Source organism: Pteropus vampyrus, unplaced genomic scaffold, assembly GCF_000151845.1.
Source record: "Pteropus vampyrus isolate Shadow unplaced genomic scaffold, Pvam_2.0 Scaffold74, whole genome shotgun sequence".
Classification (NCBI taxonomy): domain Eukaryota; kingdom Metazoa; phylum Chordata; class Mammalia; order Chiroptera; family Pteropodidae; genus Pteropus; species Pteropus vampyrus.
Genome location: NW_011888855.1, coordinates 6,278,881 through 6,305,409, shown reverse-complemented (window position 1 = coordinate 6,305,409; position 26,529 = coordinate 6,278,881). Strand labels below are relative to the sequence as shown.

The 26,529-nt window shown below is 42.4% G+C and overlaps 2 protein-coding genes and 2 pseudogenes across 2 annotated transcripts in view; 1 reads left to right on the top strand and 3 right to left on the bottom strand.

Moving 5' to 3' along the window:
• Positions 1-3,853: 3,853 nt before the first annotated feature.
• Positions 3,854-3,972, bottom strand: LOC111741185 (annotated as a pseudogene).
• A 1,791-nt stretch (positions 3,973-5,763) lies between these two features.
• On the bottom strand, positions 5,764-24,752 carry CATSPER3 (cation channel sperm associated 3). Its single transcript, XM_011362342.2, has 8 exons — positions 24,628-24,752; positions 22,865-23,018; positions 12,275-12,514; positions 8,678-8,860; positions 7,820-7,960; positions 7,356-7,475; positions 6,769-6,926; positions 5,764-5,869 (listed from the first exon to the last, which is right to left on the bottom strand). Exons 1-8 carry the CDS (start codon positions 24,726-24,728, stop codon positions 5,764-5,766), a joined length of 1,203 nt encoding a protein of 400 aa, XP_011360644.1. The 5' UTR covers positions 24,729-24,752.
• LOC111741164 lies at positions 13,737-13,852 on the top strand (annotated as a pseudogene).
• The window catches only part of PCBD2 (pterin-4 alpha-carbinolamine dehydratase 2), a 46,443-nt gene continuing 43,194 nt past the window's right edge, over positions 23,281-26,529 (bottom strand). The window contains exon 5 of the mRNA XM_011362334.2: positions 23,281-26,524. The gene's annotated coding sequence lies outside the window, so the exon portion shown is untranslated. The remainder of the gene's footprint in view (positions 26,525-26,529) is intronic.

Here is a 26,529-nt window from a genome sequence, read left to right as displayed (position 1 = left end):
AGGCTGTAGCCACAACTTCTCAGCACTGCCTACACCCTCTGCATGCTCCCGCCCTCTTTCCTTTGTGTATGTGGTTCCTTCTGCCTGGAATGCCCTTCCAGTCACCACAGGTGCAGGGCATGCACACACATACGCATGCACGTGCGCGCGCACATACACATACACACACACTGCTTAACATTCTTTTCAAGATGAAAACTGTGTTGTTTCTCCTGATTATAAAATACATATTCACTCTTAAAGTTCAAAAAGTTCAAAAAGTGTGAGAACAAAAATCAAAACCACCAAACTACTATGAGTATGATCGTCCTTGCAGGTATCCCTCTGTAGGCACACACAGACATGTAGGCACACACACATGTACAGACACACACACGTGATTATGCTCACTATTACATAAAGGGTATCATATCACTTGCTCTAGAAGCTACTTTTTTCACTCCATAAAATATCAGGAACACCTATTCTTATTGACAGATCACTATTTTTAAGTATGTACTTTCTATGTACTGTTTTTATGTATGGATTGACAGTAATTTAACCAGTTCCCTCACCAATAGGCATTTAGGTAATTAATACTTTTTTTTTTTTTTTTGCTGTGTTCCAATTATAACAGGCCACAATAAACATCCTTATCCATGCATCTCTGTGCTTATCATTTGGTTCCTTAGGATAATTTCAAGCAGCAAAATTGCTGGGTCATGGCAACATATACTTAAATTCTAATCCACGTGGCCTGAGGCAGGTCACACCTATTTGTACTGCCAAAGAGGACAGGGGTGCCCATTCTCCAGATCCTGGCTATTGCTAAGTTTTCTGTTATCGTTGCCACCTGAAAGAGAAAAAAAATCTCTCACTGCCACTTTGTGTATGTTTTTATTATTTTTTTTCTAAATCCATACGGTGTCATTATGTACAGTTCTGCATCTGACTTTTTCCACCTGACAATTCCTTCACTCCTTTGCTACTTGCTCATTCAAGGGTCAAGTAAAAAACCATCTATTTGGGCTAACAGCCTCCCAAAGGAGCCCCTCTTGGTGCCCACAGCTCTGCCCTCGCTGATGAGTTGTCAGTGAGCGCAGGAGCAGGCAGCAGGCCAGAAAGGGCTATAATGCCACTGCCCACAAGGCCAACTTTCTGGGCACAGGGACAGTGCTGCAAGGCACTGACAAGGCTGGCTCATCCTTCCTGCTCAGCACCTCCCATCTGCTGGCCAAGCCCCCACATAGGCCAGCCTTACCGAAATACAGGGAAAGGTGACATCTAAGCCAAACCCCTCTTCTGCCCAGGCTATAATTTCCTGATTAGGCGCCACGGTCACCATGCCATCTGCACACACTGATTGCTTCCTGCCGTCCTCTCCAACCCTGGAGCTCCCTGCTCAGAAGAGAACCATGGCTTGATTTTTAAAGTTCAAAAAATAGCTTTGATATGAAAGAACAAGGTTGCTGTGAGGCAGCAGAGCAGAGAGGCACATGTGTGGCCTGCATACAAATACTGACTCTGCCCTTTAATGACAGTCTTGGCCAAGTGACAGTCTCTGAGTGCCTGTTTACCCACTTATAAAATGGGGATAATGATTCCTTAGAAGATTGTTGCACAGCATTATAGCATAGTAGTAAAAAAAAAAAAAAAAAAAAAAAAAAAAAAAAAAAAAAAAAAGCCAGGCATGCTTGGTTGTGAATCCTGGTTTCCGCTTACTTGTAGAGCCTTGGATAGGTTACATCATCTCTTTGAACCTCAGTGTTACCACCCATTTAATGGGAATAATGAAAAAGCCTAAGTGTCGTTATGAGATTCAAATCATGTATATGAAAATACCTTGTAAACAGAAATACTGACAAAACAGGTGTTATTTCCATGGTCAACAAAGACGATGGCTATACCTTTGGAGTCTGGGCCTGAATTCTGCTCAGTCTGCTCGTTCTCTGGTCCAGTGGCAAGATTTGAAAAGGTCTTCTCATCTCAGGCCCCAATCCCAGGCATCGAGGCCCCACTGGGGAAGAGAGGAGTCAAGGCCAGTTGCGCTCTCGGGATGTGAACTGTGGGGCAGTGGTGCCTCTGCTGTGAGAATGTCATTGTCCCCTCACCAGTTTACAAAAGCTGAGGCCAATCCTCAGGTCCCCAAGAGTTTTAGAACAGACTCTTCCCCCTCTCTGGCCTCTTGCATGCTTCCTTTTGAGACTTTGGTTTCTCTTTTGCCCATTACCCTGATTTTCTGCCTCAGAAGAGAACCCAGGAGCTGAGCAAGAAAGCACGAATGCTCCCTCTCCTTCCAGCTCTCCAGTCCTGGCTCCCCACCATTCTCCTGGTGCTACCTCACAACAAGCCAAAAGCAAAATCAAAGCTAGAACTTCGGGAAGGTAAGGTATGTAGCCAAGCACAGATAAACTTCTTGGTGGCAGAATGTGGGAAAGAGTGGGCATTCATGTGTTGATAAATCTCTCTCCATCACATGTAGCTCCTTTCTCCCAGTTTCCCACTCCAGTGATTAGAATCAGCAACAATTACCTCTCTTTTCTGAATAGCCTAGTTAGGAATTCAGGGCCATCTTCTCTCTTGAGAGCCTATGGGATACTCCCAGGTAATTTGGGGCCAGGGACAGAGAGCAAAAGGAGATACCACCGAGAGCAAATCTTCACCTGGCGAAAGGCAGTTGGTTTTAGGAGGTGTCCTGTCTCACCCACATTTGAAGGAAACAGAAGTTGTGCAGTTTTTAGCATCACAATATTGGATTTCTAGGGGCTGCTGGAATAAATAAGAGAGCCTATATTCTCAGTCACTGCCTGGATCTACATAATATAGGGACTCCTTCCTGCTGGTAGAATAGACAGCAGTTTTAAAAAAAAAAAAAAAAATCAAGCCACCTTCCAAACACCCAACCGTGGATTCCAGATGCTTCCCACAAGAGCTAGGGGAAAGACTAAGTGTGACCAGAAGACCCAGGCCCAGGTCCCCTGCATCCCACTTCAGCCTCCAAACCACCAGTTGACAGAATGGAGATGAACAAGCCATCTGGGGACAGCTCTGCTGGATCCCAGGGCTGGGGGTGGAGAGGGAGGTTCGGCTTTCCGCTGCCAGGCCTGGGCAAGCAGAGCCTCTTCTGCCCCAAACAAATCAATTGAAAGCCTCGGCCAAGCCTGTTTGAGTTGGTGAGAGCCCAAGTGGGAATTCCAATCTGCCAGTGTTTGCTCTAAAGGCAAACAGAGCCAAACAGAAATGCTGCTTTTGGACTTTGTGCCAAATATCCATCGGCTTGCTCTGCCAGCGGAATTGGGCCAGCCCTCTGCATGTCACCCTCTCCCAGTTCCCTGATCTGTGACAGCTTCTGCTTGTGCCCTTAAAGGCAGCCTGACCCTCCAACACCACAACCCAGTGGCCCATGCCCAGGGCTTCCCTGCTGGGTCTGGGTTCCAAACCATGCAGGTCCGCCTTGCAGTCTGTCCATCCTGCACCAGCTCCATCTGAAGACCCATTCCCCCGCACCCCAATACGTTCCTGATCTCTGCTTCCTGCTCTACCTTGACACTGGCCCAGTCTCTCTCAACTCCTGACTGGCAAAGCCCTCTGCAGCTGCCTGCCCAGCAGAGGCAGAGCTGACAGTCAGAAAGCACAAAGTTTAAGTTATCTACATCTTTTTTCACATTCTCATGTGTATTTTATTTGATCCTTATAGCTGGTCAGTTTATCAGCCCATTTCTCAGAGGAAACAGCAGAAGTTTCCAAAGACCAGACACCTTGCCCAAGGTCACCAGACTACGGAATCCAAGTCTCCTGACTCCAAAACCATGGTACTCTCTAACTTGCCTCCCTGAAGCAAGTTTTTATTTTTATTTTTATTTATTTATTTTAACACCTACAGCACCTGGTCTTCCTAAGTGGTCTCCCATCCAAGTACTAACCAGGCCCGACCCTGCTTAGCTTCTGAGATCAGACAGGATCGGGCTTGTTCAGGGTGGCATGGCCGTAGACCCTGAGGCAAGTTTTTAAATCTTTTGTTCATTTCCAGATGCCTGGGGCAATTCCCAGGATTCCTAGTGAGAGCAGATAGATGTGTTTTCATATCCCCCTAAGCAACAGTGGCACCCAGTGTGAGCAGCTGGCACTGTCTGCTTTGCCCCAGCCCTGAATCAAGACATTGCCTTAGGCCTTCCTGCCCTGCTGACTGGGCAACACCCCACCAGAGCACTCCTGGAAGCCTCCAGCCTTCATGATTAGGCATTAGTATCAGGGTCTGAGCTTCTCCTCCTGCCACAAAGGGCACAGACACCTTGCCTACTTCAGGCTCGCCCCTCAGGGCACTGGCACAAAGTTCTCTCCACCCCAGGAAGCATCAAGGCTACATCTCCTGCCTTCAGAGGGCTCCCCCATAGCACAGCAATGGGTCTCACACTCCAGAGGAGTTACTGTTTATCTGGCTGGCTTATTTCCCCTACACAACCATAAGCACCAAGAGGGCCAGCAAGAGGACCTGCACTAGACTATGAGTTTCTCATAAGCATAGAGAAACTCAAACAGCACCCAACACAGCTCAGTAAATAGCAGTCAATGTATGAATGAAACCACAAATATAGGCTTCCACCTGCCCTTGCCCTGTGTCCTCGGGGATGCCATTACCTAGGCCTGGAGCCCATGAGCCCACCCATGGGACCCTTTTGTGCAGCCACAATCAACTCTACCCCTCATGTGTTCTGCTGACCTGACTCTCCAGAGGGGCCTTTCTACCCCTCATGTGTTCTGCTGACCTGACTCTCCAGAGGGGCCTTTCTACACTCATCTGCAGGTGCTGGTCTCCCCATCTCCAGCTCTACCCAGAACTTGCCCTCCGACTGAGATGGCACTGCCAAGGTGACAGGCCTCAAGAATACTACCCAGCAAGGGAGCAGGGGGTCAGGCCAGCTGGGAACAAGAAATACAAGCTGCCCTGCCATAACCGGGCCCTCGGACAGCTCCATCACGGCTAGATTGGGGTGGTACCCGAACCTTGGCAACTCTGGCAGCCATTTGGCCAGGAATGTCACAGAAAACCCCGACTTTTTCAGTGAAGAGTCCTAACCAACCATAATGGGGGAAGCAGCCCAAAGCACCTGATGCTGCCTCTCTTCTGTCCCCTGTGTGAAGCGCCTTGGCGCTGCTTGCAGGCCACATCCCCAGGACAGGGCACCCTGAGCTCCATGACTACACAGTAGAGTCCTGCCAGTGGCAGCTGACCCCTTGGAGCTCCACGACCACTGTGAGCCTAGGGTAAAGCAGTAGACCTCTAAAGAGGGATCCCCATGGCAGTTGGACTGCAGAGAGAGATGTAGCTCAGTCAAATGAGGGGTCACCCCCATAGATGAGCCCAGCAAAGGTTCCAAAAGGGAATTAGGCCACACCAGCTCAAAGGAGCCATACACCCTTATGGGGCTGTTAGGGGCCCTTTGGTCTAGGGTCCTCGGCCAGCTTCCTCAGGAGCACAATGGATATTTGCTATTGGGGTTGAGGGAGGAGAGAGCCCTCAACCCCAATAGTGTGGCCCCTGAATATGGGCTCTGGCCAGGGCGAGTCTTGGGCCTCCTTTTCCCCACTCTTGAGGTCTAGCTGTGTCGTGTGTGTGTGTGTATTGGGGGAATCAGGCTTCGAGGGCACCTACCCAGACCCAACCCCAAAGGTGAGGAAACAGCATGATCACAGCAAGTGTGAAGAGATCAACTCAGAAAGCCTGTGTTTAATGGGGGCCTGTCACGGCCTTCGAGGCCTTCATTGCCTGGGTGCCATACCAAGCTACTTCTCATGGATATTTTCTGAGGAGTAGGACTGTTTCTTCTGGGGCAAGTCTTCAAGCATCAGGCTCAACACGTGCACGATCTCATAGTACAGCTCTTGAAGCCTGGAAGTGGAGTGGGAGAGGGGGCCTGAGCTTGGGGGGGGAACTCTGTGCCATCCAGGCCCCACCCATCACATGCTTGCACCTGCATATTCACCGCACGTGGCAGGTGTAGGGTCAGGGAAGAGCAAGGACTTCAGAGCTTGATCAGGCTGGGCTGGAATCTGGGTCTGCCACTCTACCTGTGGCCCCTGGAGTAAGTTATTTCACTGCACATGTCAAGTTGGAGCCAACAAACTCCTGGGTTCATGTGGAGGTGGCCAGACACTGCATGGCCCATTCTGGGGCCAAGAGTGGGTGTTCCCTGATCTCTCCCTTTTTTTCCCTCCGGTCTGTGAAGCCCTCCAGGGGGCTAATCGTGTTTTTCTTTGTTCAAGAGCCCACCGTGGCTCCTATGTGCCCATGTCCTTCCCCTTCTTGCAGTAGTGGCTAGTTAAAACCTCAGTTAACTTACACCGAGCACAGCCCTGGGCCAGGCCAACCTCACTGTTTCTAGAATCAGCCCAACAGACTCTCATGTAACAGGTAGAAAAGGGGCAGAGATATGCCCAGAGTTGCAGAGGAAGGTAGCACAACCTTGCCAGGAATCTCTGCTCTGGACTCACCAGCCAGCGCTCCTCTCTCTGCCCCCTTAAAAGGACCGGTGAGGAGGGGCTTGGAGAGCCGAAGGAGCCAGCATTTAAGTACAGGACAGGGAGGGCTGGAGAGGGCCAGGGGAGCAGAGTCTCCTAACCATGGGCCTATCTGCACAGCCTGCACGCGTGGAATTCTGTACCCCCAAAAAGGGCCTCGCCCCACCCACACTGTACATCAGCCATCACCCCCTATGCTCTCCCAGAGCACTCGACATGGCCTTGCACTCAAAGAAGTCAGAGGACCAGGACCAGTGGGCTGGGACTGACTTGTAGATTGTGCTGTCCTGGTTGTCCAGAGTAGACAAGTAGACATCGATGAAGGGTAGGCTAGTGCCAAAATCATCCAAGACCATGGGGTCAGTGTGCCGCAGGGTCTTCTTGAAGTTCTCCACCAGCTCACTGAAACTTTTGTAGTCAGCGTTTTTCTAGAGAGGGAACCATAAAGAGATCAATGACAAGGAGGAGGGGACCCTCAAGATACACAGAGTCCTGGGGACCCTCCACACAGGGCTCAGGTGGAGGGCTGACCTTGGCCCTAAGGTGAGTCCTGAGCCAAACCACAGGCTCACCCTAGCCCCTTCTGAGCCTGGATCCCCTGACTGAGGCAGCCTCAAAAACCACCATCTCTGACCTGAGGACAAATGACACAGAAGGAACTGGTCAGAGCCTGAGTGTGGCTCAGTGTGGTCTCACCTGCCCTGGATAAACCTTGAGCATAGTCAAGACAGATGTCTCCACCTCAGAGAAGAGGCTACAGAGGGATGCACCAATCACATGGAGGAGAGAGGGGCACTTGCCCTCATCCTGACTATTCCTTCAGCCACGACTGTCCATCTCTCTGTTTGTCCACCTACCTGTGTCTGCATCAGCCTGCTGACCTCCTCCTGCTGCCGCTTTACAATCACCTGCTTCTCTTCCATGAGGATCATGTGCCTCTCTACCCTCAGTTCCCTCTCAAACTTTTTGATGGAGTCCTGGAGAGTAGGATGAGATAAGGTGAGGGCTCTCATTGGATACCCGCCCCCAGTCTTTCTTCTTCCCTTGCACTGCTGCTCAGGCCCCTCAGCAGGAGGACCCCCTTCACATAGAGCCAGCCCCCAACTCAACCTGCCAGTGCAGCTGCAGTGACTCCCCAAGCTCTTGTTCTGCTGGCCACCACCATGAGGCAGGGAAATGCACTGGCTCAGGGAAAAGAGTTGCCTGGTCACCTCCCCTCCACTTTAGGAGGCAGACAGCTCAGGGTCCTCCCTGAAGTCCTGGCCCACGGCCCTGCTGCCACACCTAAGCCAAATCCCGACTCTCGCAGGTGCAGCCTCACCTCAGTGTGGATGATCATCACGCCCACGAACATGCTGAGGAAGACAAAGGAGGCAAGCAAGATGAAGATGATGGTGAACGCCCGGCTCAGAGCAAAGTTCCGGCTGTCCAGCTGCTGCTGCAGGTCTGTCCAGCCATCAACCTTCGCGGACGGGGGAGGGCAGGCTGAGTGCCAAGGCCCAGCAGGATGGGCCTCCTGCTCACCTACCCTGGGAAGCCCCTGCTCCACTGTGGAGGCGGCTGGCTCTGCCTCCACATCTGCCCCTCAGCATTCTCTGCCTCAATCCACTAACTCCAGTGCATTCGTGGTGGTCTGGGGATTCGGGGTTCCGCTGAGTGGGGGGCACTTCTGGCCAAGGTGCCCTGGGGGTTCTTCTCCAGAAGGCCTCCTTGCCTTCCCAAAAAGACACTGCTTTTCTGCCAGGCTCTTCTTCAGAAAGATCCCAGTCTCCAGAGTCTAACAGAGTACAGACTTCTAAACTTTGGCTTTGCAGTTTATGCTGGGTAGATTTGTGACAGTCTATTCCCCCAAAAGGCTGTGTGACATGCGTTTCACCTCTAAATTAAACTTATTCCAAACAAATTATCTTTTGAGAACTCTCTGAAAGTTGTACAACCCTGTGAGACAAATGGGAATACTCTAGGGACTCACGAGATTAGATATAGAGATGGACTCCTGGCCAGGGCACTGGCCTCTGCTTAGTCCTGGGAGGCCAGCCTCAGTTTCTCCAGCCCAGCTAAGTACCTGAACATGAAAGCAGCCCCATGGGAAGCCCAGCATGTCCACACACTCGTACTAGCTGGCAGTCCCTTCTCAAGGCCCCTTCCCTCCACCCCATACTGTTCCCAAACACCTTACCGTGGCCAAACTGAAGAGGGTAAAGAAGGCCATAGCCAGGTTCCCCCAGTTATTCACGTCACCCCTGTCTGGAGCTCCAAATAGGCAGAAGCCCAGAATAGCGAAGATGTACATCAGGACGAAGAACAGGATGAGCACAGAGGCCACGGTGTAGGCTGTCTGCCCCACGGCAGTGATGAGTGTCTGCAAGGCAGAAGCACCGGGGCTAGGCAAGGCTGCAGGTTGAGTGAGAGGCAGGGGTCTGAGGGGACGGAGGTCCAGTCTTCCCAGACCACAGCTGTCCCCGGTATCCAGTGCCGTGCCTAGCATGTGGTAGTTGCTTGATAAAAATGGTTGGATGGACAAAGGGAGGGGAACTCTGCCTGGATGGAGGGCTGGACAGTGTAACAATAGCTGACGCCTGCCCTCACTCATGGGCAGATCGCGTGCGCTGCCTCAGGTGTGGGGTAGTCTCCCCTCTGGCACCACCACCCATTCCGCGTGAAGCCCTGCCTGGCTTCGTGCTCATCCCAAGGTGTCCTACTCCTGCTTCTCACTGAGGGCCAGCTCTGAATGCTCCTCCAGACCCAGAGGTGTAGGGGAGCTACTCTACGCATGGAAATGAAGAGCACTGAGAAGAACATGGCTTCCCATTTTTCCTGCACCCTGTTTCACAGGCAGGTCTCCATCTTGTGACCTTAGTCTTCCTCCCATGAAACGGGCATTTGTCTTGCTTCTCACTATACTGCCCACTACTGGAGTGTATAGCACAGTGTATAGCTCCTCATCATTCATTCCTCATGCCCCCAAGTCTCACATGTAGTTAGGTGCTCAATATGTGTTCACCCACCTACATGCTGTCACAGACATCATTTTAGGTAGGTAGGTGTTATCGTTCTTCCCATTTCAAGATGAGGGATCAGAGGCTCAGAGAAGCAAAATGGCTAGGCCAGGGTCACACTCCAACACAGTGGCAGAACTGGGACCAACTCTCAAGCCCTTAGGCACCTTCAACCATTAAGGCCTTTTTTTTTCTAATCTAAGAAACCATTTATTTGGCTTAACACTAGGAAAGAAGGTGCTTGATAGAGCTGTGACACTGGACAGTAAAGTTTGGATAGTTTGGGGTAATTTGGGAAACAAAGAGAACCCAAGAGCACTGGGGCTGCTCCCCACGGGCGTTGGTTTGGCAGCTGCCTGCAGGGGTGAATGCAGGCTGGATGCCTCCCTCCTCTGTCTGGGGGAAGAAAATCAGTGTTTGGGGATTAATTGCAAAAGAGATGAGATTTAAAACAATGCCTCCATCCCTGTGAGACAGAGACAGAATTTCTTTCAAAAAAATGACTAAGACTGAAGAGGTGACTCCACACAAGCAATGCTGCATGGGACACAGTCTGCAGGCGAGGTCTGCACAGGCGGAGAAGGGGGTCGTTCTATGGTGATCCCCCTCCTAAAAATCCTCTTGCCTAAGGACACCTCTCCTCAGCAGCCCTCTGGAGGGAGGATGCCCATCCTGTTCCTTATTCTCAGAGTCCCTGACTCTGTGGGCAAAGCCCCTGCTTCTGGGCCGGGCCCACCTTCCAGCTTCCCACTCCACCTTGTGTCTCAGAATCTCTGCCTCCAGGCTCCACCCAATCCTGCCGTCCTCCTGGGGGCCTTCAGCATCTCTACAGAAACCTACCATCCCCCAAGCCTCTTTGTCCCTTGCCTTCCTTATCTCCAGTGACCTTTGCACCACTTTAGACCTCTGTTCCCTTGGGCCTGGAAAAACCAGGCTACACTTCCCACCCTCTGATCACTCCCTCACTCTGAGGTGCCCACCACCTGGCACTTAGCTCCCAGAGACTTCCGGTCTCCTTTCCTGTCCATTTGTCTTACTACTGTCCCTACCAGACATCTACTCCAACGCCCACCACCTCAGACACTCCCCTCCCCCTTCTGGGTCACATTACAGGATCTGTCTCCAGCCATGCTCAGGTCTGAAAGGAAGAGTGCCATGATTTGATGTACACTTTAAAGATTCCCCCAGCTGCTGGGGTGTTTCTGCTCCAGTGCTCTCAATAGTGTGGGAAGCCATTGCAGGAATCCAGGTAAAGGTGGATGGATGGTGATGGAGAAGAGATGATGGCTGTGAGAGTGAAAAGTTATGGACAGGCAATAGCTATTTAGGAGGCCATGCAACAGGACTTTGGGAGAAGGGAGTCAAAGCTAACACTCAAATTTTTGACTTGGCAGTTGAATGGGGGTAGAGGGGACCTTTCACCAAAAGACAAAGCATAGGAAGAGGAGCCAGGGTTTTGGGATTTGAGGGTGGGGGTAGGGGGAGAGTGATGACTTCCGGTTTAGACGTGTTGAGTTTGAGGAGCATGTGAGATGTCCAGGAGGCAGTGGGTCTGAAGGTCATAGAGAGATGTGGGCAGGTGAAGACTCCTGAAAAGTGGAAAAGTGGAAAAGATTACCTAAATTGAATATGCAGAGATGGGAACTCAGGAAACAACACTATGGGCCAGGCAAGGAAAACACGTACCCAAAAAGTCATGCCAAGTGACAGGACAAAAGCCAAGAGAAGACAGTGATAAGAATGACAAGGGAAATGGCCAGTGGCCTTGGTGACAAGGAGGTGTTTGGCAACCTCAGAGAGGCTAGTTACTTTGGAGTGGCCAGAAGAATCCAGGGCATAAATGACAGATAAGGAAGTGGGGACTGAGAGTGCAGACACCACTTTCCTAAAGCCTCATCATGAAGAAAAGGAGAAGGAGGGCTGGACTCTGTTATTTGGCGTGGGACACACACACGTGTGTGACTACCTGAGAGCGAGGAAAGAATGAATGAGACTCTGTGGCAGGAGGAGCTCTTTAACATTCCTCTCATCTTCTCTGCCGAAGCCTGGGATACCCTGTTGGGCCTAGGTCCTGGGCAGATACCCAGGCTGGTCCAGAAGCAATCTCTCAGCAGAATGGGCTGACATACCCAAACTAGTCAGAGGTCCATACCAGCTCCTTCCTGAAGAAGCATGGGCACTGTGTGCAGAGCCGGGGCAAATATCCTGTGTCCAGGCTGAATGCCTAAGGACATGGCTGGGCTAGCTCAGGTCTGTTCTGAAAAGTGCTGAGCCAAGGAAAGCCTGACTACCCCACAGCCTCTCAGCAGGAGCAGCATTTCCAGAGCTGCCCAGACAAAGCAATGAGACCATTCCAGAACATCAAGTGCAGCAGCAGATTCTTAGCTACCTGGGGAAAGCAGTGAGTGACAGAGGCCACCAAAAAGCTGGAGACTCCTAGGCATGTAGTTCAAAGAGTGTGTGCCATAAGAAGATGGTACACTTTGTAGCATGGGAGAAAGTAAAAGTTCAGCTGGCTTCTAGAGTCAGACACATCTGTGAAATCTCAGCTCTGGCATCTAACTGCTGAGTGACCTTGGGCCTCAATTTCTTCATCTATAAAATGGAGCCAATAATACTCTTCCTACAATTGTTTTAATATTAAATGAGATAATATGAGTAAAGATCAACCTGTCACACAGTAGATGATAGTAGAATTATTCTTTCATCAGGGGATGGTGGGCAGATAGGCCCTGTCACCTGCACTCTCTGAACCACGGCACCGCTGGTTTACTCACCCGGATGCCACGGCTATAAGTGATAAGCTTGAGAATGCGCAGGGACTGCAAGCCATCGACAATGTGGAGGAAGGGGTAGTACTGGCCCTTGATCTTGCGGAGACTATAAGGGATCAAGAGAATGATGATAACCATCACATCCAGCAGGTTGTAGCCATCCTTCCAGTAGTTGATGGGGTCCACGTAGAGCTTCATGAAGAACTCGGCACCATAGATGGACACAAAGACGATCTCTGAGACCTGAAGGGGTGGCAAAGTTCGGAGGGTCAGACCAAGCTGCAGGGCCCTCTAGTCCTGGCCCTTCCAACCAGGTGTGTGCTGGCTGAGGGAGAGGGCACCTAAGTCACCCACGAGAGAGAAATCCAGGCAGAGTCCCTAGCACACAGTGCACACACAATGTGCCTGACTCCCTTCTCCTTCTGCATCTTCCCTACTCCACCGCCCTAAGCCGGGGTAGTTGGGAATGACTCACTGACCCACAGGCTGAGTGACTAGATAGGCCCCAGTATAAGGCAACTCAACATGGAAGGTGACCTGAATGTAATGTTCCCCAGAGACAAGATCCCAAGAGTTTTCTAGCCAACCCGAATATCCAAACTTTTAGGACTATAGATTAAATATTCATCTACTAATATGTACTCTATTAATCACACATACTTAAAAATCAGTTAATGAATCTGTTTCTAAAGAACATTCTAGGTTTTTTTTCCACTTTTATGCTTTATAAAACAATCTTATTGAAATTCTTCTCATCTACAACTCCAGTGGCTTTGTTTATACCAAAAGGTACTTTTCGAGTCAGCTACATTTTTTCTTATCATCAATGCATTCATTCACTGGAGAAAGTTTGAGTTAGCATCTATCATGGGCCAAGCAGGTACCATTTTAGGCACTGGGAAATGAAACAATGAACAAGACAGAAAATGTCCAGCTCCTAGAAAGTTCGCAGTCTAGGAAGGGAGACAGAAACAAACATTTAAACAAATTCCTATATAATATAACGGCAGATTGAAAGGAAAATCAAATAACCAAGGGGGATGGAGGGACTGGTCAGGGTAGACAGGAGGGGCAGCTGTGGCAGCTATTTTAGAAAAAGTGGTAAGTGGAGGCCCCACTGAAGCCAGAAATGGAACCATGATAAAAACTGGGAGAATGCTTCCCAATGGCGTGCATGGAGGCCCTAAGGCGAGAAACGGGTTGTTGAAGGAACAACAAAGTCAGCATGGCTAGAACAGAAAGGGGAGAGCAGGCTGTGGAAGGAGGGCCTTGTAAGCCTGGTGAGGGCTCTGAATTTTAATCTCGGCCTCGGAGGATTTTGAGCAAGGCAGCGATATGAACTGATTTGGTTTACATTTTTAAGAGCTCTCAGTGGTTGGACGTGGTTCCATAGTGTAGCGGTTAGCACATCTGCTTTACATGCAGAAGGTCCTGGGTTCATGCCCCAGTGGAGCCACGGTCCATGGTCTACGGCCATGCCACCCTGAACAAGCCCGATGTCTGATCTCAGAAGCTAAGCAGGGTCGGACCTGGTTAGTATTTGGATGGGAGACCACTTAGGAAGACCAGGTGCTGTCGGCATAAATAATAATAATAATAATAATAATAATAATAAAAGAGCTCTTGTGGAAAAGAGACTGGGGGGTGGGGGAGCTGGCAAGCATGGTGATTGGAAGGTGGGTCAGGGAAGAGGCAATAAATAGTAGAATTATTCTAGCAGTCATCCAGGCAGGAGATGCTATTTGGTTAGATTTGATCAGGGAATAGTGTGGAATTGAAGTGGGCAGATTCTGCATGTATTTTGTAGGCAGTGATGATGGGGCTTCCTGATGGACTCAGAGATGCAAAAGGAAGTGAGTAGTCAAGGAAGACTGTAGTGTTTCAGACAGAGACTGGGTGATGTGTTTCACTGACATGAGTATGGGGTGGGTTGAGGAGGGCTAGAAAGAGTTTCTGGAGGGAAATAGAAACATTTCTAAGATATACCACCTTTAAATATATGTCAGATGCTGTCACTGGAAATTGTAACACAAGTTGGGTAACATTAGAGCAACTGGTGTTTTTATTTGTCCTGTATACTTGTATTTGTGGCCCCCACACTGCAACCATTTACATATACTTTTTAAAACTACTATGTAACATTTAAGATACCAAAAAGGTATAAAGAATATAATGAATAACCATATACTACCACTCAGCTTAAGGAATAGAGTCACCATTATAGGCAGAGTCTCTTGTGGATCTCTCATTATTCAAATCCCCTTCCCTTTCCACAAGGTAATCCTATGTAAATCTAGAGTATTTCATGCCCTGTATTTTATTCTTTTACCACATATGTATCCCTAAAAAATACACGGCATTGTTTCACACTTTCATGCATTATATAAATAGCATGTACACTAAAGTATTTTTCAGAAATTTTTTTTCATTTAAAATTATGTTTATGAGTCATCCATGTTGATATGTGTAAACCTAGTTTATCGTTTCACTACTATTTAGCAATTCCACTCATGAAAATACTATTTATTTATCCAGTTCCCATTATGTTTAGCTTGTTAGTAAATTTTTACTATTGCAAAGAGTATAATAGCACAAAAAGGTTGTCCGATTCTTATATATTTTACTGTACACATGTATAAAGTCTCTCTTATATACCTAGGAGTAGAATTGCTGGGTTGTAGTTTATGAGCATCTTCAACTTCACTGAATGTTGCTCAGCTGTTTTCTGAAGCTATTCTAACAATTTACTTTCATATCAGCAATATTCCTATTGTTTGACTTCCTACTAATATAGAGTTCTTAATTTTTGTCAGTCTGATGAATAGTATCCTATTTTTTATTTTAATTGTTATTTCTCTACTTATTAACAAAGTTGGGCAACTGTAAATTGGCTGTATCTAATCTTTTGCCAAACTGTCTGCTGTTTTGTCTTTTTCTTATTAAAGACAATCAATATTTCATATATTTTGAATCCTAATCTTTTACTTGTTGTATGCATTGCAAATATCATCTACACCGACATATCTTTTCATCTTTTTAATGATCTTTTGCTGAACAGACATTTAAAATTTTAATGGAATCAAATTAACCAAACTTTTTCTTCATGGTTTATGTATTTTGTATCTGAAGAATACCTTTTCCTCTTGAGATCATATAAATATTCTATATGTTCTTGTAAACATTTTAAAGTTGCACTTTTCAAGTTAGGTCTTTAATCCAGCTGTGTGTGCTATGAAGTAGGGATTCAATTGTATTTTTTCTTCATATGCACAATCATCCTAGTACCATTTAATGAATCTATCCTTTCACCACTCATCCGCAGTGCCATCTGACAGGTACCAACGTTTCCATACAAGCCAGGGTATGTTTCTGAGCATTCACTCTTTCCTGTTCCATTAGTCTATTTGTCTATCCATGCGTCATCACTGTGCCTTAATTATTAAAGTTTTATAAAAAAAATCTTGTTATCTGGTAAGTCAAGCCTTCTCCTCTTTTACCTTACAAAATCATCTTGGTTATTTTTTGCCTTTCATTCTTTTATCTAAATTTTAGCTTCAGTTTTTGGCAACCCATAGAAAATCCTGCCACATTTCTTATTGGAATTGCATTGACTTTATAGATTAATTGGGGGAGACTGCATCTTTAAGAAACTGAGCCTTCCTATTCATGATCTAATATATCTTTCCATATGCCTTAACAACTTTTACATATTTTTATTTTCTCCTTAAAGATCACACAAATCTTTTGTTAGATTTGCCTCTAAATATTTTTTATATTTTGTTTTTAGAAGTGCTATCCTTTTTGTTGCTGATATATTAACTATAATTTTATTTAATCATATATCCGGCAAACTTGCTGGACTTATTTATTAACTATTAATTAGTATTAACATTATTATTTTCAGATTCCTTTGGGATTTCTATGCAAAAATCATATCACCTGTGAATAATAAAAAAAATTTTTTTTAACTTTCTTATACATTAGCTAAGACTCCAATACAAGTCTGATCAATAATAACTGGAATACACTTTTAAAGGGAACACTGCTAAAGTTTCACCACTAAGTGCGAATATGGCATAGGTTTTTCACAGGTACCCTTAATAAGGTTAGAAATAAATTCTTTCTATTCCTAGTTTGCTAAGTTTTTATCATGAAGAATAATCATGATAAACTTTTTTTCTGCATCTCTTGAAATGATCTTACTGGGGTTTTTTTTTTCTCCTTTAATATTTTAAGCTGATTAATAAAATGTGTTTTTTCTAATACTTACATTCCTGGAAAAAAAAATCCAATTTGGCACATTATCTTTTACATACATTTTTAAAATTTAGTTCCCTAACATTCTGTTTGGAATTTCTGTGTCCAAATTTGTAACACTGGGTGTCATTTTCCTTTTTCATACTGTCCTTCTTTAGTTTTAGCATGAAGGTTCACAAAATAATCTGTGGGCAGGGCAGATGAACTCATTTATCTAATTAGTGAAAGTGTTTTATATGTTTGAAATCATATCTTCCATGAGTATAAAGCCATCTAGTCCAGGTTAATTTGTTTTGGGAAATGAAAAATTTTAATTACTAATTTTAAAGTACTAATTCAACACTTCATAGCCATTAAAGGACATATATGAACATATAAAGAGCATTTCAGATTTTTCCTTTTTTTAGTGAGAGTCAGTTTTGTAATATTTTTTCTAGAAAGCTGTACTTATCTCAGCGAGGTTTTCAAATTTATTGGCAAAAAATGATTAGGATTCTGATATCTGTATCTGTAATTTCCCTTTTTAATTACTAACATGATTTTTGGGGCTTCTGTTTATCTTGTTTGTCTCATGAACAAAGTTATTTTATAATAATTTTCTAAGACCTAACTTTTGGCTTTGTTGATACTTTCTACTGAATCTTTGTTTTCTATTTCATTCATTTTTGTTATCTTTAGTATTTCCTTTTATCTACTTTCCATCATTTTTCCTGCTCTTTTGATTTTATTCTGTTGCTCTTTTCTAACAGGCCAGCTCATTAATTTTTAATACCGAGATATAATTCATGTACCATAAAATTCACTGTTTTAAACTGTAGAATTCAGTGGCAGGGGAAGTTAGTTTTGAGTATTTATAAGCTTTGTTTTTTTATTGTGATAAAATATACATACCCTGAAATTTATCATTTTTAATCATTTTTAGGTATACAATTTAGTGGAAATAAGTACATTTACAATATTGTGCAACCATTACCATTATCTACCTCCAGAACTATTTCATCTCAAAGAGAAACTCTGTGCCCAGTGAACAATCATTTTTATCTCCTCTCCCCCTTACTCCTAGTACATTTTATTCTATTTTCAATCTATATGAATTTGCCTATTCTAGGTAATTCATATAGTAGAAACATACACTATTTACCCTTTCATGTCAGGTTCGTTTTACTTAGCATGTTTTCAAGATTAATTCCTTTTAAGATTGAATAATATTCCACTTTGTGTATATACATTTTCTTTATCCATTCATCTGTCAGAAGAATGGACACTTTTGCTTCCACCTTTTGGCTATTGTGAATAATGCTGCTATGAACATGGGTGTACAAGTATATGTTTGAGTCCCTATTTTCAATTTTGGATATACACTTAGAAGTGGAATTACTGGATCATATGGTAACTATGTTTAACTTTTTGAGAAACTGCCAAACTGTTTTCTACAGTGGCTACATTTTACATTCCTACCAAGGGTCCTAATTTCTCCGCAGCCTCACAAAAACTTATTTTCCAGGTTATGTTTTGTTTTTGTTTTTGTTTTTTTAATAATAGCTGTCCTTAATGGATATGAAGTTTTATCTCATTGTGGTTTTGATTTGCATGTCCTTAATGACTAATTATGTTGCAGGTGCTTACTGGCTATTTGTATCTCTTCTTTAAGATATGTCTATTCAACGCCTTTGCCCATTTTTGAATTGGATTATGTTGTTTATATTGTTGAATTGTGTAAGTTCATTACATATCCCGAATATTAATCCCTTATCAGACATGTGATTTACAAATATTTTCTCCCATTCTGTGAGTTATCTTTTCACTCTCTTGATAGTGTTCTTAGATTCACAAATGTTTTTAATTTTGATGAAGTCCAACTTATCTATTTTTTCTTTTTTGCCTATGTTCTTGGTATCGTATCTAAGAATACACTGCCAAATCCAAGGTCATAATGATTGACCTCTATGTTTTAAGAGTTCTAGCTTCTATATTTAGGATGTTAATCCATTTTGAGTTAATTTTTGTATATGGTCTGAGATGGATCCAACTTTACTCTTCTGCTTGTGAATATCAAGCTGTCCCAATATCATTTGATGAAGAGACTATTCTTTCCATCACGAAATGTCGCCCTTCCGAAAAATCAGTTGGCCAAAGATATTTGGATTTATTTTGAGAATGTCAATTCTATTCCATACGTCTATGCCTATCCTTATGCCAAGTACCATACGGTTTGATTACTATATCTTTGTAGTAAGTTTTGAAGTTAGAAAGTACAAGTCTTCCAACTTTGTTCTTCATTTTCAATATTGTTTGGGCTCTTTGGGGCTCCCTGCACATCCATATGAATTTGAGGATATGCTTTTCAATTTTATTTCTTTAATAAAAGGCTGTTAAAATTTTTACAAGGATTGCATTGAACTTGTAGATCACTTTTGAAGTCTTAACAAGTCTTAACAAATCTTCTAATCCATGAATACAAGGCCTTTCCAACCAATCTTCTAATCCATAAATATGGGGTCTTTACATTTATTTAAATCTTAATTTCTTGCAGCAGTATTTTATAATTTTCAGTATACACATCTTTCATCTCATTGGATAAATATACTCCTGAGCATTTTATTATTTTAGATACTTGTTAATGCATAGAAATGCAACTGGTTTTTGTTGTTGACTTCGTATTCTGCAACTTTGCTGAATTTAATAGCTCTAATAGTTGCATATATGTGTATCATTTTTTTTTAATTTTATAAGTTTATTTGAACCAAACTGATGATATATGCCAGGGAGCAAGATCTCAAATGCTCCCGTGTGTGTATTCTTTGGGATTTTCTATATATAAGATCAAGTCATCTGCAAATTAAGGTAATTTCACCTTTTCTTTTCCGATTTGAATAACTTTTCTTTTTCTTGCCCATTTGCTCTTGTTAGAACTGCCAGTACAATATTGAATAACAGTGAAAGCAGGGATCTTTGTCTTGTTCCTGATCTGAGGAGTTATTAGCTATAGATCTTTTCATAAATATCCATTAAGTTATGGAATTTCCCTTCTATTTCTAGTTTATGTAATCATGAAAGGGTATTGGACTTTGTCAAGTGCTTTCTTAGTGTCAATTGAGGTAATCACGTGGATTTTTTACTGTTTTTATTGAAGTATAACACACATAGAGAAATGCACAAGTCAGAAGTATTTGAATGAATTCTTACCAGGCAAACATAACCATGTACTTCCTCTTTGCGTCTTAAAAATACTATCCTGACTTCCTACATTACAGAAGTTTTGCCTGTTTTTCACACTTTATATGAATGGAATCAAATCGTATATATTCTTTTTGTCTGGCCTCTTTTGCTCAACATAGTACCAGTGGGATTTTTTTCCATGTTGTTAAGTATAGCAATAGTTAATTTTTATTGTTGTGCAGTATTCTATTAAGTAAATACCATAATTATATATTTAGGAGTGAGGTATATAACTAGGAGTGGAACTGCATAGTCAGTTCTTTCAAATTATAGCAATATGGTAGGTGTAGTGGAATTTCATTGTTTTAATTTGCATTGCTGATAGTTAATGAGATTGTTTTGGGATTATTTGGATAGCTTCTTTGGTGAAATGTCTGTTAAGTCTCTTGCCTATTTTTTTACGGTTAGCTTGCCTGTCTTTTGTATTTTTAAAAGCAGGTATAAAAATAATACAAGTTACCTCAAATAATTGTCTTATGATTTAGTTCCTTTTGTCCATTGTCAACTTTTTTTCTATTTCATTTTTCAATTAAATTTATTGGAATGACATTGGTTAATAAAATTAAATAGGTTTCAAGTGTACAATTCTATAATACATCATCTGTACATTGTATTATGTAGATTTTTTCCTTCATTATATTGATATATGACATTGACTGATTTTTGCACATTGCCTCGCATTCCTTGGATAAATCCTACTTGGTCATGGTGTATAATCATGATAAGTATGCTGTTGGATTCAGTTTGTTAGTATCTTAATGAAAATATTTACATTTATATTCATAAGGGATATTTGTCTGTAGTTCTTTTTTATTATTATTTGTCTTCAGGGTAATGCTAGCCTCATGGAATGAGTTCAGAAGTGTTCCCTCCTATTTTTTGGAAGAATTTGAGGACTGGTGTTCATTCTTCTTTAAGTGCAAGGTAGGATTAACTAGTGAAGCCATCTGGTACTGGGCTTCGCTTGGTTGGGAGGTTTTTGATTAGTGAATCTATCTTTTACCTGCTATACATATGTTCCAATGTCTGTTTTCTTTCTTCTTGAGTCTGTTTGGTAGTTGGTTTGTTTCTAGGAATTTGTACATTTCAACTAGGTTATCTCATTTGTTTGCATGTAATTGTTTATAGTATTCTCTTATTACCATTTTTATTTCTGTAAGGCCAATAATAATGTCCCAAATTTTATTTCTATTACTAGTAATTCCAGTTTTTTCTTATTTTTCTTAGTCCAAATGGCTAAAAGTTTGTCTATTTTGTTGTTATTTTCAAAATACAAAATTTTTATTTTGTTTTTCTCTATTGTTTCTGTTTTATCTCACTCTAATCTTTTTAATTTCCTTCCTTCTGGTAGCTTTGGGTTTAGTTTGCTCTTCTTTTTTCTAGTTCCTTAAGGTATAAAGTTAGGTTTTTGATTTGAGATCTTTCTTCTTTTCTAATGCAGACATTAACAGGCATGAAGTTCCCTCAGAACACTGCTTCTGCTGCATCCTGTTTTATTATGTTGATTTCATTTTCATTGTCTTAAAATATTTTCTAATCTCCCTTGTGATTTCTTAAATAGAATGTGTTGTTTAAGAATGTGTTGTTTAATTTCCATATAATTGAAATTTTTTCCAATTTTCCTGCTGTTATTGATTTCTAGTTTTATTCCACTGTTGTCAGAAAAGATATTTTGTATAATTTCAATATTTAATTTATTGAGACTTTTTCTGTGTCCTAACATTTGGTCTATACTAAAGAATGCCCCACATGTACTTGAGAAAAACTCTTATATCTTCTTGATGAATTGATCTTCTTATCAATATATAATTCCTTCTGTCTCTTATAACAGTGTTTGCCTTAATATCTATTTTGTCTGACATTAGTATAGACAACACAGCTCTCTTTTGCTTTCTATTTGTACTGAATCTCTTTTTTCGTTCTTTCACTTTCAACCTATTTGCATCCTTGAATCTCAAGTGAATCTCTTGCAGACAGCATATATTTGGACTTTTTGATAATCTATTCTGTCTTAATTGGAGAGTTGAATTCATTTACATTTAAGGTAATTACTCGTAAAGAAGAAAACACTTCTGCTATTTTGCTATTTGTTTTATATATGTCACATCTTTTGTGGATTTTTTTCTTTTTTTTTTGGTAGCACACCATTTTGATTTTCTTGTTTCTTTTTCTGTATATTTTTAGTTATTTTCTTGTTGGTTACCCTTGGGATTGCAACTAACCTCTTAAATTTTAGAAATCTAGTTCCAATATAGCCTTAGCTTCATTAGTATATAACAATTGTTCCTATACAGCGCCATCCCTTTATGTTTCTGTCCTCACAAAACACATCTTTACAGTTTTGTGCCCATGAACTATCTACAATTATTGTCTTATGCATTTGTATTTTAAATCATATAGAAAAAAAGGAGTTACAAACTAAAAATACAATAATACTGGCTTTTATATTTATCTACGTAGTTACTTTTATCAGTGTTCTTTATTCCTTTATATGGTTTAAGTTACTGTTTAGTTTCATTTCCACCTAAAGGACTATCTTAAGCATTTCTTGTAGAACAGGTCTACTAGCAACAAACTCCCTTGGCTTTTGTTTATCTAGGAATGTCTTAATTTCCCCTCATTCTTTGAAGAATAGTTTTGCTTGATATAAAATTCTTGGTTGACAATATTTTTCCTTAAATACTTTAAATATGTCATTTCACTGCCTTCTGTCCTCCAGAGTTTCTGAGAAATTGGCTATTAATCTTACTGAGGATTCCTTGTATGTGACAAGTTGCTTCTCTCTTATCACTTTCTCTCTCACAGAGGCTAATACTATACAGCTGTGGCTCTTGGTAAGGATACCTTGTTAACTAGTTTTGATATAAACACTGTCCAGTGGTTTTTGGTTTTGCTATACAGTTGCTCTTTTTTTAAGAGGGGAATTCAGGGAAATTAAAAAACCATGTCACCATTACTACTGCTGCCATCTTGCTTCCCAGATTTTAGAGTATATTTTTAAAGCCCTTAGAATTTTTCTGCAGAAAATTTTCTTGGACAAAATTTCTTTAAAATCTTATAACTGTTTCAGAATTAAAACAGGTGAGACAAATAAAAATGGATGTTTTGTCTGCTTACCTCACAAAGTCTGAATAAGCTGTATTTTGTTTCAAAATCTGTCCCCAAGACCATCACAAGGGCATTCATTGAGATGGTAGTAATCATAATTAACCTAAAGAGATGACTCGTTATGACTCTTTTCACAAATGCCTGACACTGAGTATCCTTCCTCCTGTCAAAAAGTTAAATAAGAAGCATGATTATCTTATAACAGAACTAGATCCCCAAACAATGAATACTTTTTTGAAGGCACTAGGGTCTTCTTTCCTCCTCCTGTGAATATAAGTTTACATATACTTTAAAATTGCAATGAAATGCTAATGACCACTGAAGTATGTATGATGATCACTGAGTGGGTCTGTTGGTTCTCTCTAGAACTCTGGAACAGAATAGTTACCACTCCTTCTCAAGCAAAACAAAGCATTATCTTCACATACGCATTCAACAAATTTTTATTGAGTGACTACTATTCAACTCATTCATTGCTCATTCAAAAGTTTTTATTCAGTGATGACTACATGCCAGGCATTATAGTGGGCACTGGGGATATATGTAAGCAAAACTAAATATCGTTAGTCTAGTAAGAAAAATGGATAATAATCAAATAATCACCCAGACAAGTGCTTACAAATCATTTAAAAACACACACACACTTTTTTAAAAAATGGGTAAACACAGTCAACTCAGAAAAGAAATACGAATGGCAATGAATTTCCCCCAAAATATTCACTAACACTACAAGTCAGAGAAATGAAAATTAAGTAAAACTACTCTTTTTGCTTATAAAAATCAGCAAAGACTTAAACATAATAATAATCAATGCTGGCAATACTGTAGTGTGATGGAGCATTCTCATAAACTTCCAGGGAGATGTAAATTGATAGACTTTTCTGAAAAACCTTGGAACTGTTCATATCCTTGGACCAAAAAGAATACAATCTGAAATGCAAACAGTGACTTGGGCCAGATGTGTTTATCCCAACATTATTTACAGTAGTGAGAACTTAGAAACAATTTAAAAGTCTAACAAAAAAAGACTGGTTAAGTAAATTATAGCATATCCATCTCATGGAATAGTATGAAGATACTAAAAATGTCTATGCAGTTTTCATAATTTAGAGAAATGCTTAGATCCATTGGATTGCAAAACACAAAAACAAAATAAGACACAAAATTCTCTACTCAAAATTATCTCAACTGTACAAAAACGGGTAGAAGAATACTCGGCAGGAAATATGCCAAAATACTAAGTGTTGAGATTATAAGTGATTCTTTTTCCTGTTTATCTGTGCTTTGCAATTTTTCTCAGAGTATTGCTTTTTTCCCATTATACCTAACAAATGAACATTCTCATAACAGCAAAAAAATATAGAATGCATATATTTTTATAATCTATGAAAACAAGATGTATGATTTTCATTATCTGATTTGAGATAGGGTCTGCTACTAAAAAAAAAAAAAGCCTTCAAGTTATCTCACACAGTAATTAACAAAAAAGGACAAAACAAAGTCAAACTAGTCATTCAGTCTACAGGTCAAATAAGAGCAAGACTGAATGTTTGTCTTAACCAGCCAGTCATGATATTAGAGCCAAAGAAGCAAAACGTTTGGCTGAGCCTTCACCAACCTCACCAGTTAGAAATCAAAATTATCAAGGACACACATGTCAATTTGAGAAGTGGATGAGTGTCTATGAGAAGAGGCTGACAAAACACTTGCACCCTGGACCCACACTGCCATTTGCACATTTCTTAACAGGCAATAGAAATAACAATATTTACTGAAATGTCCCGAATTTTGCACAGAACATCAACGATGCACTGTCCAACTGTGAATTAGTCATGACTCTTGAGCGGGGCTGGTGATAAAAGTGTTGAGACATTTTCCAAATTTTCGATTTGTTCTCCTTGCTTTTATCATCCAACAGAAAATCTCTGCTTAGGGATTTCCTCGATGTCTAGATTCTAGAGGCGGCAGAGAAGGGTCCATGAAGGGAATCCTTGCTTTATGAGGTCACTCTTGGGCATTCCAGTACTTACCAGCCTGCCTGTCCCTGGAAGGGAGAGCTCCCTAGCTGATCTATGCACAGAACTTCTTTTCCCAGGGAGAATGAGAATGTCAGTTCGGCATAAGGGTTATGAGCACCCCACAATTGTGAAGCTCCAAGCTAAAACTAAGAGACACCAGAGATAAGCCAGGCAAAAGCCCCTCGTTCTTCAAAAAGTGCCTTCATCTGACAGACAAAGGCCTTTAATAACATACAAGAATAAGGATGTAGGAGAGGGGAAAACAAGATTCTCTGAGATTCTAAGAGCAAAAGCACACACCCAGGACATAGCACTGGAAACAGCTGGAAAGACAAGGAAAGATTTTGATGGGTTTGGAGCTAAAAAAACAAAAGGAGCAGAGGTTACCCAAGCCCAATACTGGCCTGGAATGTGCACATATACTCACCTAAACAGAGTGTAAGGGATGAGTATAAGATAGAGATGTTTTAGGTGCAAAAATAATACAGATTTTTACTCTGTGTAATTCTTGGGAATAATATATTCACCTTGCTCTCTTTTTCCTAAATCCTTTGCTTTTCAAGGCCTGTGTTGTACTAAATCTTTAGTGGCTAAATTGATCAAATTCCTGGAAACCTAAGTACTTGAGCCATAAGAAAAGGAGGCAACCGCCCACCACTGCTGTTGTCCCGGGTGTTCTAAAATAATTGTGTATGACTATTTCTGGTAAGAAAATACTCTTGTAGTCAACCAATATACTGAAATGGGAAATAACATCTTATTTACTCAATTTCTTCATTTAAAATCATCAACAGCCAAGCTTTAAAAATCACTTTGATTAATTTCCCGAAGATCCAAACTTTAGTCCCATCTTCTCACTCTATATTCTCTCTCTCTCCAGTACTCCCTACTGCCTCTTTTGGTCACATCCCCGCCCCCCTCCCCAACACCTTCTGGGCTCCTGCCCAAAATCCCTGCAGTGGCCTCCTGGAGCAGCTGCTCAGAGAGAGCCTGAATCAGTTCTCCATCTCTGTCTCCACCTGCCCCAATACATCAGTGTGCCTAATCCCGCCAGGGGCATACAGAAGGCCCTCGGAAAGTGTGTGTTGTATCAATACACAAATGAATGGCTCCAGGGATCCTTATGCTCACTCAAGTAGCTGAGCATAGTGAGATTCCTGGTCCAGGAACCCCAATGGTACACTTCTATACCTTCCCTCTTTAAGCACCAAAGCATGCTTTGGGGAGAAATGAAAAGATTAAGAATGTAAAAAATTCTTCATTCTGCTTAGAGGGGTGAGGAAAGATGGCCAGCTGAGAGCAGCAGAGAAGAGCCCAGTTGTTCTGAGTGTGCTGAGGTTTCTGAAGTCACTGATGAAGACATCTAGCCCGCAAGTGGAACTCTGGCTGGTGAGTGGAATCAGAGGTGATGAGCTTATCCAGGGCTTCATGAAACCGTCCAGATCTTTTCACGGAGAGGTGGGCATCCTGGCACGAGAAGCCAAAGGAGCATTTCTTCTGCCCTTCAGCAGCGAAGCACACTCTGCCCGACTTGGGCGGCACTACCTCAGCTGTACACAGCCAGGAAAATCAGCAGTCAGAGGCATAGCAGCTTGGTGACTCAGGTCTTCTGGCCAAGAGTCATCCCTTTAGTAGTCCCAAGTAACTGGCACTGAA

Coding starts and splice junctions, on each gene's coding strand:
- CATSPER3 (XM_011362342.2), bottom strand. CDS start 24,728: ATGTCTCAACACTTTTATCACCAGCCCCGCTCAAGAGTCATGACTAAT. Junction 23,019..24,627: donor GCAAAATTCGGGACATTTCA/GTAAATATTGTT, acceptor ACTTTTTGACAG/GAGGAAGGATACTCAGTGTC. Junction 12,515..22,864: donor GCTTATTCAGACTTTGTGAG/GTAAGCAGACAA, acceptor CCACCCCTTCAG/GTCTCAGAGATCGTCTTTGT.